General features: G+C 45.7%; 1 protein-coding gene across 6 annotated transcripts in view; it reads left to right on the top strand.

Moving 5' to 3' along the window:
* The first annotated feature begins 360 nt into the window (after positions 1 to 360).
* Positions 361 to 16767, top strand: part of bicra (BRD4 interacting chromatin remodeling complex associated protein) — a 21035-nt gene continuing 4628 nt past the window's right edge. The window contains exons 1-14 of one of the 6 annotated variants that reach the window (XM_052078788.1): positions 361 to 465; positions 3322 to 3367; positions 3473 to 3518; positions 4496 to 4561; positions 5611 to 7767; positions 9053 to 9205; positions 11309 to 11911; positions 12317 to 12611; positions 12691 to 12788; positions 12943 to 13077; positions 15175 to 15221; positions 15395 to 15543; positions 16071 to 16165; positions 16264 to 16369. In XM_052078788.1, coding sequence (XP_051934748.1) covers positions 3327 to 3367; positions 3473 to 3518; positions 4496 to 4561; positions 5611 to 7767; positions 9053 to 9205; positions 11309 to 11911; positions 12317 to 12611; positions 12691 to 12788; positions 12943 to 13077; positions 15175 to 15221; positions 15395 to 15543; positions 16071 to 16165; positions 16264 to 16369 — 3991 coding nt within the window. In that variant the 5' untranslated portion in view covers positions 361 to 465; positions 3322 to 3326. The other 5 variants (XM_052078789.1, XM_052078790.1, XM_052078793.1 and 2 more) reach the window with 5 other exon arrangements.

The raw sequence follows: 16767 nt of genomic DNA, 5'->3' as shown, positions 1-16767 counted from the left end.
CCTGTGGATCAAAGACGTCATGCACGCAACAAATTGATGGGTAACTGGTTTTTAAATCTCAAGTCACTTTCAGGAGCAAGTACTTTTGGTTTCATTTTTGTTTGGTGATGTGCAGAGATTTGTGTGTCCAACGAACGTAAACATGTGCCTTGGGTCAAAAAAGGTTGGGAAACACTGCACTAGTCCTCCATGCTGCCGTATTGCCATTTCCTTCCCCTTTGTTTGTGGTTTGAATAAAGTCCTTTAAAATACTAGTTTTTACGAATAACAAAGAATAAAAAATGTCAACAGAATCCTAGAAAAAGGGGAAACATTAGTGCGGAAATCACAACTGTACCGAGTGTTGGTTTTGCATCAGGCAGAGCGGTGGTCGCCTCAGTTCCTTGCCCGTAGTTGGGTCCTGTGCGGCAGCCCGTGCGAGGCTGTCCTGGAGACCCCGCACTGCTTGCACCTCTATCGTCTCGGGTGAGTTTGTTACAATGTAGCAATTTCTCTATTAATCGCAATAACTGCAACAAAGCTGCATTTATTCACGCACCGTGTGGGCCTCCACTTATTGCACGGCGGGCGGCGTCGACTCGCCACACTGCCGCACGGCCCGCCAAAACGGGGGGGCTCCTTTTTCCCAGCGAATTCCCAAGCATACCCCCCTCCATCCAAGAATATTCCAACATTAACTCATTTATATACACACACACGCATATATAGCTCGCTGGGAGACATAGGTTGTATCTCCGCGCTTTTTGCTGTCTTTCATTTTCCAGGTACGAGTAGTGTCTCGGGCCGAGTGTGGACGTCCAAGCCCGGGCGTTTAAAGCGCCTCCGCTGGCGGTTTGTTTTGAATGTCAAAGGCTGTCGAGCTAGCGATACACGTCCGAATATTGTTGGTAGCCTAGCTTGAGCTAGCAGGCTAACCAGCTGCGGCTAATCAAACGGAGCCCGGGCGATGTGACAAATTTCGGGCGTTACAGCTGGAGGCTGGTATTTGTATTCGTCACGCGAGCACCTTGTGCAGTTTTGGGGGTTGTTATCCTAAGCAGAACGTGACGGGATAAGTGTTATTACGCAGGCGTAGATGCTGAGGGTAGACTAGTTAGCATGTAGCTCACAGCGTCTCCCATTCATATCCTGCCCAGTGGCGCCGCTAAATGGCTAATATCCGCTGTCTTTGTAGAGAAGGCAAGTGGGTGATATGTTTGGATTCTGGGGTTACCGTGTGGAAGGTGGATTATTGTATGTGATTATGCCAGGGTCGTCCCGAGGCAAGACGACGAGAGACCGCAAGCAAAAGGTGCTCGAGATGCGTGGAAACCGCGCAATTTCAATTTGTTGACTTTTTACCTGGACGCCGTGCTGCTAATTGGTCGGAAGCAAATTACATTATACAAGATGTTATAAAAGTACAAATACTTTTGTAATATGCTTGGTGTGCGTGTAAAATAGTAATTGATACATGAGACGAGCATTATCACGGATCATTTACAAATAGTTCCGGTGACATAATTATCATTTAACCTGAGACTAATATGAAGAACGTCACGACATTTTAAATCCAATTTCTTGCCATTGTTTTCATGCAAAGACGAATGCGTGGAGATTTCTGGTGGGACCGTATTTTGTTCAACTTGAGTTTCAAAGTTTGATAACTTTTTTAACTTCTACCGTGTTTTCATAAGGTTGTTGTCATTGGAAACTTTGCTGAACATAGAAACGGACAACATAGAATAATGATGAATTTACCCGGGTTGGCCCAGGTTTGTGAAATAATGGCCAGAATTCAAATATTTGCCCCAAATGACCTGTCAGAGGAAGGCACCTGGCCATGGTGGGTCCAAAAAATGTCTACAGTTCTACCAATTTACATCAAATTAGGCATAAGCATAGAAAAAAACATAATAAAGAGGGTCCTATGGGTTTGTAAAATGGCCTTACATACGTTTGAGGGGGGCTTGACAACTATAAATTAGGGAAATCTTATCCGAATAGTTTAACATGTATACTTGCTCTTTCAAGAAATTTGGATATCACGATTAAAACCAGGGCACATGTTCTCATCAGTGGGGGTACATACTGGTAAGGTTAATGATGCAAACAACCTAGTAGTCATTTTTTCCACTGACCGCTAATAACTTGTTGCTTCTCCAAATTGAATAATCCCTCAGTTATCGTGGGTGTTATGTTCCAAAAACAATCCCATGATATGTGAAATCCATGAAGTAGTCATCTTTATTTTTTACAATGATTACACACCATACAATAGTGTATAGAATGAAACGAAAGATTTAACCTTTTTTCAGGCCCAGCATGATGTCTTAAAATCTGACATTTTTTAGAAATGCTGTCCAGAACATTTCAATGATATTATGATTTTTGTCCTAGACAAAATTTGGCAAGGTGTACAGCGATGAGGCGCTGAGACTTAGAGGGGGAAAAAAATCACTGTTACTCCTTTGGGTCAGCACAGCCTTGCTTGCATCAAGCTGAAGCGTACTTTATGCGTTATACAGACCACGCTAGTGAGTCCACATTCATTCATAGGCTAGATCATGTTACGTGCATTGTCCCTCTGGACAGCATGTACCATAATTCTTGCTTATGTTCCACTGCCGAAACACGGTTGCGAAAGCTTCACAGATCGCCGTTGCTGTGTGTGACCTCGACAACATTTGTGAACGCAGTTTCAACTTTTGCATGTTGTTGTCCTCGTCCACCCGTCACGCCATCTAGCTCAGCAGAGTCAGTGGACTCATGTCAGAGGTCCATATGTCCGTGTTAAAGATGATGTCCCGGAGAAGCCACAACATCGTAGAGTTCTTGCAAACACCTTTCTCCAAAGCAGTGTCAGCTGGTAATAAAATAAAAGTAAATAGCAGCAGAGGCTTGGCGCTCAATCCTTTTAAAGTGAGAGTTACCGGGCGAATTTTGGTGCATTTGTGGCGTATCTTGTTGTCGCCTCACTTTATCATTATTATTTTTTAAATCGCACCAATTAATGTGACATAGAACATTTGTAATAATCAAAAGAGCACAACTGTAGGATTCGGGGGGAGGGGTGTTATTTTTACAAGAAGTTGGAATATGATGAGCACAGAAAGTTCTTTATTTTATTTTTGTCTTGTAATCAAAACATTTCCCCGCTTCTGCTCATCTATGAATTCTGAGGCAGCAAGTAACAAAACAGTAGAGTGTATTTCTTTTGGTCTCTCTGTCAAGTCAAGTCAACAGTATTTATAGAGCACTTTCAAACAGCCATCGCTGCATACAAAATGCTGTACATGGAGCGATTTAATGACTGACACCATTTCATGTCGTCCTAAATAGTTGTCATGGATGATGAAGACGGCAGGTGCCTTCTCGATGTGATTTGGTAAGTTGTTACCAAGAGGTTGCACATCAGAAACACTTAAAAAAATTTTTTTTGCCCCCTATCATGATGCACTGTTGTGAATGTCACTCTTGTTTTCACTGGCAGTGACCCTGAGGCTCTCAATGACTTTCTTCATGGATCTGAGACCCATGTGAGTATGACAAGTGGCAGAGGCTTTTTTTATATGCTGCCCCAATGATGATGATGATGATGATGATGGTGCTGGTAGATAGTCAGGGGAAAAAAATCAGGATTTGCAGTGGGGGTCAAACTTCTGTGTTGAGAATTACTGACTGTTAATGTGTACTTTTAACACTTAAACTATCATTTCATTCGGTGCCAGCCATTTTCAGACCCCACTTTATCCAAAAATGTAAAAATAAATCCATAAAAATAAAATACATAAGGAGGATTGAATGCCTGATTTCTACGAAATATATTTTGTATTAAATTTATTTTGCATTTTCTATACATGTTATGCTTGTAGTTGTTTTGTGTTGGAAATGTTTACAATGTGTAAACAAGTGCATTTTCACGAGTTTAAATGCCTTTAGCTGGAGGGGTTTCTCTATTTTGTGGCCTTTCCCTTATTGCGGGTGGGCCTGTAACGTAATCATCGCGATGAATGGGGGTCACTACCAATTTTGCAAATATAAACATTACATACTGTGTGTGCCGGCCTTGAATGACCCCCATCGTTTTAAGTGTTGAACTCTGAATCTGCACATAACAGCTATTGTTCATAGCAGGCTATTGGTCGATGCGTCTTGCGGTCACATCCCTTTTTGCTTACTCTTTTCGCTCCCGCTGTTTTGGCTGTTTGCTTTTTGAATGCACTGTTTATGGGTTCAGCCTATTCCTTTTGACTCACAAAAATGAGAAACTAACGCTTCCCAAGCCTGGAAAACCCTGTCATTGTGCCTCGCTTTCCCTCAACTTTTGCCTGGTTCCTGACAATCTTGGTTCTCTTTTCTGTGTTCTGTCCTGTTCCTTGCCACTGGCTTCCCCTCCTCCCCACCACCTCGTCCTCTGATGTTCTGTTTCCCTGTCCTGTTGGCTTTTGCCTGCTGGTTTTGGGGCACCTTGGGGATTCTGTCTGTCCTATCCTGGGTGGGCGTGTGTCTGTAGTTGGACACTGACGACCTTTTGGATGGTTCGGGTGATCCCACCACCTCGTTCTTCTCTTCCACTGGGGTGAGTAAAATCCCCCAATCCCTTTCTATCTTGTTTTCTATCTGTCTGTGTGGCATGCAAGTCCGAATCCTCAACCCCCTCGCCCCTTCTGTGCCTGTCCCCTCCACTAACACACCTTCAAGCTTTGATTTGCTCGTTTGTGCATATTCACGTCGGAGGAAATAGATGGAATTTGTTGATTTGATATGGACAACACAAAAACAGTAGACAGAATAGGTAGATGCATTTGGAGCTTTAGCTCTCGGGCGAATTCTCAACCGTTGTCCACAGAAGGCTCATTTGAAGTTAGGAAATATACAAGAAAGTAGATGGAATACAAGAAAATGACCAAGGTACAAGTGGGTAGAATAAATCCAACAAGGCACCAGGAAATTGAATTTTGACAAGTTTATTTGTAAATTTAGTGTCATGGCAGTTACTTTCAGCATCAGGCATCAAAATGACCATGAAACTTTGTCCAGACTTAAGGCATTTCTTTAGGTCCTTGGGAAAAGGTTAGGCTTGACAGAGCCTCAAGTAGCGGATCCGTCCATCAAGTTAATTATGACATGTATGACCGAACGCCTCTCTTCACCCCATCCAGACACCATAGTTTATTAATGGTGGGAAGAAGTGGGAATCCAAAAATAAGTTGGGGAAAAAAAGGAAAATGGGAGAATGAAGTCTCATATTTGTTTTCTCCCTGCTTTCAATGAAGCATTGCAACGCAGATGCATATTATACAAAGCTCATTTGTATTATCAATGTATTTTACACTGAAATCAGCTCTATTCACTGTATAATGGTAAATATGTGCACCTGACGACTGAAGCGTGACTGTTAATCACACCCATTTCAGTGGAATTACCTTTTATTGTCAATCATTAGCTCAAAGCAAGACTTTGAATGTCCAGGATTGTCAGCATGTGGCCTATTAAAAACCAAGTAATAAGCAGAAAATGTAGATCAGTATAAATCAGAAATCTGAAATGCAAATTAGAATATGCGGTCGTCCATATTTTGTACCATGCCTACCTGAAATGATCCTTTTGTTTACACCTCGATTCCAGGGCCATGTTCCAGAGGTCCAGCCTACGGTTCAGCTCTCGGCTAATGAAGCGGCAGGCCTGCCCAGAGTCAGCGTTGACCTGGACTTCCTGGAGGATGACGACATCCTGGGTGGATCCCCAGACGGAGCAAGCGGGAGCAATGGCATTGGGACGAATCACGAGCCCTGCGACATCTTGCAGCAGAGCTTGGCCGAGGCTAACATCACGGAGCAAAGTTTACAAGAAGCCAATGCAGAGTTGGATCTGGAATCATTTGGGATTCCAGGTCTTCCTCAAGTGGTTCAGACGCTGCCTGATGCCAGCCTCTCGGGAGCAGGGGGCGCGGCCGTTGGTGTAGGCATCAGCGTCGGGGGGGCGGCGGCTGCGGCGATCTTTCCTGGGTCGGCCCAAAGTGCCACCGCGACTCCCCCGAACGCCACCGCTGAGATGCTGGGGTCTGTGCTGGCTCAACAAGGTCTTCAGCTGCAACCGCAGGTGATGAATAAGGCCATCAGTGTTCAGCCCTTCATGCAGCCCGTGGGCCTTGGGAATGTGACGCTTCAACCAATTTCAAGTCTTCAAACTCTCCCAAACGGCAGCCAGTCTGGACATTTGGGGATCGGACAGATTCAGGTTGTGGGTCAACCCGCAGTCATGACTATCAATCAGTCTGGACAGCCCATTCTGGCGAAAGCCATGGGTGGATACCAGCTGCATCAGTCTGGGCCGGAGGTGTCGGGGACGACAACTCAGACGGGGCTCGGGGCGTCAGGACCTGGACTTTTCATACAAAGCAACAAAACCACTTTGGGATCTCCAGCGTTAAATGGACCAGCTGCGGTTGTTAGCAGTGCAAACAGCACCAGTAGCGGCACCATGACCGCACCTGCTGGACTTTTAGGCTTTGGAAGTACGCCCCTGAGTTCAGGAATGGCACCCCAATCTCAGACTCAAGGCCAAATCATGCACAACGTGATTATCCAGCGCACACCAACACCCATTCAGCCGAAACCGCCACAGAGTGGAGCCCTGCAAACTAAACTTTTCAAGCCACAGCAGCAGCAGCAGCAGCCACCGCAACAGCAACAGCAGCAGCAGTCGACACCCCAAAACCTGCAGAACGACACCACCAAGGCCCTCGGGTTGCAACAAATTCCCGTTTCTGCACCTCAGAATGTAACTTTTCTGGCTGGAAAACCAGGTTCAAACGTTGTTCTCAGCACTCAAACCACAACGCAAGGCTCGCAGTTCCAGCAAACGTTGTTCAAGCAACAGGCGGCGCAAGCGGCAGGCAAGCCGCTCAGCGTACACTTATTAAACCAATCAGGCAGCATCGTTATTCCCTCACAGACAGTTCTGCAAGGGCAGAACCACCAGTTCCTCCTGCCACAGTTGCAAGCGGGTGGGCAGATCCTGACCCAGCACCCCGGGGGCCACATCATAACCAGTCAGGGACCTGGGGGGCAGCTCATTGCTAACCAGATTTTAACAAACCAGAACATCAACTTGGGCCAAGTGTTGACTTCCCAGGGACATCCCGGGGCAGCCCACATTCTATCGGCACCCATTCAGCTTCAGCCTGGCCAGATGGGCACGCCCACCCTGTTTCAGATGCCGGTCTCGTTGGCCCAGACACAGAGCCAGGTGCAGACCCACACCGTCTCAGGACATGGCCCGACGGTCATCCAGGGCATGCCCATCCAGAACTCCTTGACTATGCTAGGTCAGGTGGAGGGCTTGAGCCCCACGGTCAGCCTTCAGACAGCTTTGCAAGCCCAACCAGGTGGAGTCCCTAGCAGCAGCAGCATCAGCAGTAGTAGTAATAGTATTAGTAGTAGTACCAGTAGTAGTAATAGTAGTGGTAGTAGTAGTATTAGTAGCAGCAGCAGCACCGGAGCAGCCACGATAACACAAGTGCAGCCCGGAGAGTGCGTCACTGTACTGGGGAACTCCACCAATCAGGTTGCCCAGCAGGCCTCTATCCTCTCCATGCAGCAAACTCCTTCCGCAATCACCACCGTATCGTCCTCCGCTCCATCCGTGTCCTCGTCTTCACCGGTGACCGCGGTTGGGCTGGTCTCCCACCAGGCTCAGCACAGCCCAGGAAGGCTCCTGTTCACCAACCAGGGCTCCAGCATGATCCTCAGCCAGGAGTCTCTGCAAATGTTCCTGCAGCAGGTCAGTGTGTTTCTCTTGGTACGCCTGGTCCTGAAACATTCATTAATATTCTCATAAAGTGGGCTGTGTTGGGAATCACTCCTATCAATTAGAAAGTGTTGTGCCCTGATTAGTGAGTTTGCTGTTTTGTAGCGCTGTTCGAATGTGTCGTTAGCATAGGCACAATCCTTCATATTTTGCCCTCAATCATCTTGAAAAGTAACTAACAACAGATGGTCTCTGAAAAATGAAGATATCCAGGATGTGTTGTGCCAATACAGTAAAATCCATTTTTGTTTCCAGGTTTTTGGTATGAGAAAAAACAATAATGAGTGGTGGATGGGTTCGGTGTATGTGTGTTGGAACACAAAATAATGCTGCATTGTAATTTTGCGACAGCATTGATATAATTGCCTAACAGTGAGGCTGAGTAGTGTTTGCCAAGTGGTTTTCATTTGACTGCTGACCGAATTATATACCGAAATTTCCAGACAACAAACCACACCTAATTAAAAGCCGCAGCAGTTAAATATAGCCATAAAAACTACTTTGTACGTACAGTACATTAGCCGGTTCGGACCAATAGCCGCGGGTCTCCACGCTGTTAAATGGGATATTATCAATAAACCCACCGGTTAGACGGTCTTCCTAAAACAGCAATGCCGAACACCGTTATAGTTACACAGCATCCCAGAACCTTTCCCAGACTCTTCTTGTCACAAGAGGCAAATTTGCAGATCTTCGACTGGGGTCACACTGCATGGATGGCTGTGTTCATTGCACTCGTTCCCTATTTCTTATAAACTCAAATCTCCTTATTTTGACTGTCAATTCCTCCTCCAAAAAGCCATGCGCACCGGCAAGCACAAACGCTTCTGCGTTTCTGTCGCTCTCACTCCTCCCGCAGCTGTAAATTGTGTCGTTCCAACCGCAAATAGCTGATGACAACTCCGTACGAGGGCCGACTGTGACGCTTTCATTGGTTCATTGTGACGTGTTTGGTAATTTCATTGGTCAAATGGGGCAAGAATGGGTACATCTATTGACGGTTTGAGCCCCGTCAGTAAAAATCCATCAATGAAATGCGTTTCATTAAAGGCCGCAGGCCTCAAAGTTTGAGAAAGAAGTAGCAGCCTCATAATCCGGAAAATCGGGATGTCGACTATTTCAAAATCCGTTGCTCGTGATAAGTACATGATTCCGAACACAGCCTTGGTCTGACCTCTCTGGCTCACCACTCTGCTTCTCATCCAACCCCCTGTCATTCCTTCTCTCTTCTCTCACCCCGGGAACGGTAAACTATTAGCCGGAGAACAGAGAGGGTGAATCGACCCCCTCTGCGGGGGTCCCTGCATCTGTAATCGTCAGCAGCGCCTGCGTCACAGCTCCGGCCCACACTGTCCATGACAGCCAATTAAGTGATTCATTGGTGGGTCAGAGCCCCCCAGTGGTAAAGCAGGTAGATGTGCCCTCTACGTTAAGCCCCCACCTTCACTTGCTGTTGCCGCCACCGCCACAGCCCTTCACGTTATCCCACCCCTCTCCCCGATCTGCCGTGCTATTTGTAGTTTGGCTTCCATGTCGCTCCAGTGCACAAACGGCTAACACGCTTGCAGCTTGTGTGTGTTACTAAAACTGCTTTGCTGTGTGAAAGCATGAGACGTTTTGATCATTACTCTCTTGTAACGTGCCGTATGATTGGCAAATCAAATGGCTTTCTTTGAATTGAAGTCAAAGGGGATGCTTATTTTTTATACAGTGAACTATAGCCTGACCGATTCATGGATTTTATCGATTACATCGAAGAACAAATTTGACTTCTAACGGGACAAAAATATTTGTTTGCAAAATAGCGTCCGCATGAATCCGGAACCCGCGATGATGTACTGTCATCTTCATTTCTCATTTTAAAAAAGTAAATACTGTACTATCAAGTATGCTGCAGAATAATGTCCTTGCGTTGTTTGCACACTAGAGGAAACTCCATTTCATCCAATTCACATCTTTCCTGAGAAGATGAAATGGTTGTGCCCGTCTCTCACGTGACCATGGAGTGCCGTGTTAAATTCTTGCTGCCAAAACTCCTGAGTATTAAAATTAAAAAATCTTGAATTTGGGGTTCGGGGAGGGGGGGGGTCAAATAATCACTATAATCAATTATGTCAAACGATAATGATAATAGCCTTGTCAAATCATCAAATGCATGGTGTTTCTTCTTTCTTTACTAACAATAATCAAATCCTACCAACTCACTCCCTGTTACTGTGGATAACTAACAGGTCAGTCAATCAGATCTGATGATGATTTATGAAACCAAGGCGAAGTGTCCCTTGCTTGTCGCATCTTGAAGGAACCGAAAAGTGACGTTTCTCATGCCTAAAGTAGTCCAATCCATCCAGAATTCTGATCACTCAAATTATCATTATCATAATTTGTTGTTTTTTTTTTGTTTGGGGGGGGGTGTATTGGTTCCCCTATGAGGTGTCATCATTGTGCTTTTTAATCTTCATTTGTTAAGTTTGTTTTTTCATTCAATCAAGTGTGTGTTGAAGGTCTATTATGAGCAAGAACTGTATTTTATAACATTGATGTTTTGAAGAACACAATATTCTGGGAGCTTTTTGGAACACAAACATATATCCAGCCACAACTCTTTCTCCTACTCCTAATTATACACAAAATTCAGTGCCCCTTTGGAAACTCTTTCTGCTCCAAATGTCTACTTTTCCCACAATTCCACATTTTCCATGAAAGGAAATCCTGTTCAAATGACTGAGACAGTTAACAAATTGAATGCACCCTTTAAAAAAATATATTATTCAACCAATTCAAACTTTCCGGCTTCAAAATAATGTTAAACTTCATTCCCACTTTCTCGAATATTCCATATTGTTCAGTTCCCGAATTAATCGTTGCGTTAATCAAAATGAATAACTGTGTTTAACTCAGATTATTTTTTTTTTTTCAGCCTTGTTGTCACTCCTTTCTGCCAAAATTGTTCATTTTATTGTTCTCTCCACCCTTTTGTCCTTACAGAACTTCCACCTTTGTCAATTGATTTAACCCATTGCAATTCCAAATTGTTCAACTGTTTTTCCACAATTCCCACACTTTTCATTATTGCACCTTTTCCCAAATATCTTCAAACTTGAAAATGTTCAGCGCATTCACATCATCGACTGAGGTTTTTATCACATTCCTAGAATGCCCACATAGTCGCAAAAGTCACCAAATTAAGAGATCTTTTTATCTCGTCATTCCACATCACTGAACCACATCAAGCAATTCCAACACCAAACTGCTAAACTCAGGCAAATACCAACATTTCCATAATTTCACAAAGAAAAATCCCCCAAATCCAGCGGTATTTTAAGTTACCTCCTCTTTCCTCAGTTCTTGACCGATTGAAACAGTTCCATCCAATTGTCACCTTTTACAATTCAATCAAATCTACATTGCAGTTCAGCATCAGCTCGTCGGCTTTTTACAGAAATTTCACTTTCTAGTTCGTTTTGTGTGATCCAAATAACACCTGCCCAATTTGTATATTCCACGGCCACAGGTACCCTCCAGTGGACACCAGCAGCCCTTGAAAATCCAGGGTTTGTCTCCCTCACCGGCCTTGACCAGTCACGCTGCAGCGCCCCCTGTGGCCAACAGCCCCCAGCCCTCGCAGTCGCCGCTGACTCTGAGCCAACACATCCAGTCGCCGCACCATCAGCAATCACGTCCTCCCTCGCAGCCCCAACCGGCGTCACAAACGCCCTCCCGCTCCTGCACGCCCTCGTCCCACCCACCGCCCCTCTTCATTGTCCACAACCAAGTCACAGAGTCTCCCTCGCAGCCCCAAGTGGCCCAGCCGCAACAGACCCAAATCCAAGTGCAGCTCCTGCCCCAGCCGCGGCCTGCCTCCCAGCCGGCGCCCTACCAACATCAGGAGCAGCCCCCCATGTCGCAGTCGCCCAAGCCCCCGCTTGCCCACCCTTTCCCTGCCCCTCCCGCCGGTGCACCGGCCCCCGCTGTGTTAAAAACCCAAGTTCCCGTCCACAGCCTGACAGCGGATCAGCAGCAGCATCTTGCGCTGTTGGGATCGCAAATCCAGACGCTCTCGGCCATCAGCCAGCCCTCGCTGCAGCAGAAGCAGTTGCTGGAGAAGCTCCACCAGGTATGTGCTGACCTTCAAAGTTCTTACCTCCAGACAACACAGATGATACTACTAGACATCAAATATTTCATTTCATGTTTTTCGAGTCAACATTGTTGTGTTGTTCTTCCTCACCCAATTCCAACCATTTCAGCATCAAAATGTTCAGCCCAGTCAGGACATGTACAGTAATAGTAATGGTATGTTTGAATAGCTTCAGTAATACAGTTCAGGCAGCTTTTTCATCCATGCATTGATTGGAATCATGAGTGCATGTCACAATAAGGTAGACACTGAGCTTTCCCGTGACTTGTGTTACTTCCTTCAGGCTTGTGGTTGGGGAAAATGGCCACGCGGATGGGGGCTCATGTTTCACCTTTTGCTTTGAGTCTCACTGTTATGCTGTCCATGGCCGTGTGCTTCCAGATCCAGCAAAGCATCCTACTGCAGGTCAAGCAGCCCACACAGGCTCAGGCTCAGGCTCAGGCTCAGGCCCAGGCCCAGGCCCAGGCTCAGGCCCAGGCTCAGGCTCAGGCCCAGGCTCAGGCCCAGGCTCAGGCCCAGGCTCAGGCTCTACCACCTCCCAACAGCCAGTTTAGCATGCAGCAAGACGTGCCTGTCGAGAAAGCGGTGATCACCTCATCGGTCTGTGGTGCCGCACCCGCCCAGCTTTCCTCGGCATTGCAGCCCACCTCCGTGCTCATTACAAGTCCTGCTACAGGTAAGCCTCCAGCGCGTCTTCGGAATGCGAGGTGGCAGTGTTCTGGCTTTTCTAACAGTCTGCCTTGTCTTGATTGCAGCCTCAAGTGACTTACACATAGTCTCAGGAGTCCAGGGACCTGCTGGAGCCAAGGTGAATCAGACTATCGCTCCTGTGAGCCTTACTCAGCCTGCACAGGTGAGCATTTTTTTTTAACTTCATATGAACACTGAATCTCACATCAAGTGTGTGTGTGTGGGTGAAGGGGGGTGGGGTCTTTCTGGAATATATCCCCTGTGATGATGAAAGAGTGTTCACGTAATAACATCCTTTCCTTTTTTTAATATCACAGATTCACCCAAAGCCTGGAGTGATCAGCTCAGGCGGAGGGATGACTCTTAGTAAAGGTGGCATGCAGATCCACGTGTTAGGCACCAATGTCACCCAAATCCCTGCTCCACAGCCGCCAGCCCCTCTCCAACCTCAAGTAAGTGAAGAGTTGTGTTTGTATGGACACCCTTTCACCATGCGCAACAGTTGGGTTCGGTGCACGTCAGCATCGCAGACATTACGTTTTGGCAAGTGGCACAGTGGTTTAGTGGCTACCAGGTCACCTTAAAATAAATTAAAATAAAACCTCTCCTCTCACATGAACACTTTGCATCTGTGATAATTAAAAAAATATCTCTAACATGTCAAAAGGTTGTTTGTCTTTTTTTCTTTAATTGCCAAAAGGCACTAAATCAAAGTTAAGTATTGGCATTTGTATTATTCAAAATTCTGACATAAATATTTGACTTATTCCTGTAAACAAATATTCGCTCCAGATATCGGCCTCCTGATTAACATTCATTCATTCATTCATCTTCCAAGCCGCTTGATCCTCACTAGGGTCGCGGGGGGGTGCTGGAGCCTATCCCAGCTGTCTTCGGGCAGTAGGCGGGGGACACCCTGAATCGGTTGCCAGCCAATCACAGGGCACACATAGACGAACAACCATCCACGCTCACACTCACACCCAGGGACAATTTAGAGTGTTCAATCAGCCTGCCACGCATGTTTTTGGAATGTGGGAGGAAACCGGAGCACCCGGAGAAAACCCACGCAGGCCCGGGGAGAACATGCAAACTCCACACAGGGAGGCTGGAGCTGGAATTGAACCCGGTACCTCTGCACTGTGAAGCCGACGTGCTAACCACTGGACTACCGGGCCGCCCTCCTGATTAACACTGGTCATCAAATATGTACAGTTTCTTTTTAATCATAGGTGTGTCTTTTAGCGGTAATTTTTTTGGGTGCTGATTCCAAATATGCCCTAAGTTTTCTCTAACACCTCAGGGCTTCATAAAAATATTATATAATATAATAATATATTGAATATTTATGAATTCAGACTTGTGTTCAACAACAAGTGACGTTTTTTTTTTGTGAAACTGCAAAGCTCTAAATTACAACCCATGGCAAATGCTGTTTATATTGTTGAGTCTGAATTATTAGTGTTTAAATTGGCTCCCGTTTCAATTGAACCCTCTCTTTGTGCACATCGTATATTTTTTTTTCTAGCAAATATCGGTATTGACACCTTCTTCTTCTTTTCCTTTTGGCTTTTCCCCTCAGGGGTCACCACAGCGAATCAGTTTCCTCCATCTAACCCTGTTTTGTGCGTCCTCTTCTCTTACACCAGCTACCTTCACGTCCTCTTTCACGACATCCATAAACCTCCTCTTTGGTCTTCCTCTCGGCCTCCTGCCTGGCAATTTAAGACTGGGCATCCTTCTCCCAATATATTCACTTTCTCTCCTCTGGACATGTCCAAACCATCTCAGTCTGGCCTTTCTGACTTTCTCTCCAAAACCTCAAACATGAGTTGTCCCTCTGATGTACTCATTCCTGATCGTATCCAACCTGGTCACTCCTAAAGAGAACCTCAACATCTTCATCTCTGCTACCTCCAGCTCTGCCCCCTGCCTTTTCTTCAGTGGCACTATCTCCAGTCCAAACAGCATGGCTGGTCTCACCGCAGTTTTACACACCTCACCTTTCATTTTAGCTGAAACTCTTCTATCGCACATCACACCTGACACTTTTCTCCAGCCGTTCCTGCCTGCCTGTACACGCTTCTTCACCTCTTTTCCACACTCTCCATTGCTCTGGAGAGTTAACCCCAAGTACTTGAAATCCTCCACCTCCTTTATCTCTTGTAACCAAACTCTTGTACTTGGGTCCCTCTCCTTCACACACATGTACTACATCTTGCTGCGACTAACCGTCATTCCCCTCCATTCCAGGACAAACCTCCACCTCTCTTGTTTCTCCTCCACCTGTTCCCTGCTCTCACTACAGATAACAATGTCATCTGTATTGACATCAGTTTAAAAATAAAATCCTTCTTGGTCCGCCTTGAAAAATTAGCTCCACTGTCATAGGCAGATGACTAAAGATTGTCTCAGTTGTTTAATTTCACACTTGGCTCTTCAGAGACCCAACTATTTGTGTGGAAGCAGTGAAAAAGCCAATTTTACATAATGGGTCCACTTGAAGTGCTCGTTTAAAGGTAATAATCCTCTTTCATCTCACATTGCAGACAGCAGTGAAGATGCCTTTCAGTGCGGAACCGAGCAAAGAAGCCAGGTTCGTGGCACTTGTACCGTCAATTTTCCTCTCTCAATTCCCTACCTTATTTATCTATTTCTTTTTTTCTGTATTTATTTATTTATTTATTTATTTATTTATTTATTTATTTATTTATTTATTTATTTATTTATTTGGGATTTTGATTAACATTTGTTCCCTTCCCTTTGCAGGTTGCTGGAGCAACTGAGGAAACATCAAAGCTTGGTGCTTCACCCAAACTACAGTGCCCCTTTCTACTCGTTTGAGGACACGCTGCACCGACTGCTGCCTTACCATCTCTACCAGGGAACTGCCAACTCCTCTCAAGATTATAAGAAAGGTAACAAGAGCCTTCCAGCTCATTGCCTTTAAAAAAATGCACTGGTGCTTTGACTTCTGATATAAATTAGTTCTGTGTCCAAGCTTCGAACTCAATTTACTGGCCTATCAAATAGGGGACGGTGCTTTGTGCGTGATTAGAAGGCAGCACTAAACCAAAACACAACAATATGGTAACCAAAGCAAGGAGCTGGGGCGTGAAGCCCTTCCAACTTTTAAATCTGATATTTGGGGTCATTTCACTACCCCCCTCCCCCCTTCCACATACACACACACACTTCATTTCAGCAGCGGTCTCTCTGAACTTTGCCTGTAATGTAAATTTTGGCTCTCAACAACAAGCAAAAAAAATCATCCATCATTCATCCTCGTGCACAAAGTCGGGCAGGGGGGTAAATAGAGAAAGCATAGGCTGGGGCAATGGTAGGTTAACATCTTTACACCGTGTTTACAGAGCACAAAATGTTAAATCAAACTAAATGACCATCCGTCATATAAAACTGATGGGTTCCATTTTGTTATGTACAGTGGACGATGAATTTGAGAGCGTCTCCTCTCAGCTCCTGAAGAGAACGCAAGCCATGCTTGATAAATATCGATACCTGCTTTTTTCTGAGTCTAAGGTGAGTGCCTGAATGAGAATCAATGTTGTGTTCATGTCTCCCTTGATTCCCGAACCCACCCCGCACACCTGAAAACTGAACTGACATTTGAATTGCAGCAGAGACTTGGCCCCTCGGCAGAGATGGTGATGATTGACCGCATGTTCATTCAGGAGGAAAAACTTACGCTAAGCCAGGACAGGATTTTGGCCAAGGAAAGACCAGGTAGGCTGTGCCCATTCGCATCCGAGTTTTTTAACATGTGAGGGAACCCAACATGTTAAAGGAAAAAATTGCCATGTTGAGTTTAGGTCAGGGGCGGCCCGGTGGGCGAGTGGTTAGCACGTCCGCCGCACAGCACAGAAATACAGGGTTAGATCCTCCAGCCTCCTTGTGTGGAGTTTGCATGTTCTTCCTGTGTGTTCTCCGGGTACTCCAGTCTCCTCCCACATTCAAAAAACATGCACGATAGGCCAATGGAACACTCTAAAATGTCCCTAGGTGTGATTGTGAGCGCAAATGGTTGTTTGTCTATATGTGCCCTGCGATTGGCTGGAAACCAGTTCAGGGTGTACACACCTACTGCCCGAAGACAGCTAGGATGGTCTCCAGTATGCCCTGCG

Source organism: Hippocampus zosterae, chromosome 10, assembly GCF_025434085.1.
Source record: "Hippocampus zosterae strain Florida chromosome 10, ASM2543408v3, whole genome shotgun sequence".
In the NCBI taxonomy this organism is placed as follows: Eukaryota; Metazoa; Chordata; class Actinopteri; order Syngnathiformes; family Syngnathidae; genus Hippocampus; species Hippocampus zosterae.
The sequence above is the reverse complement of the archived record's forward strand: the minus strand, read 5'-3'. Positions and strand labels throughout refer to the sequence as shown.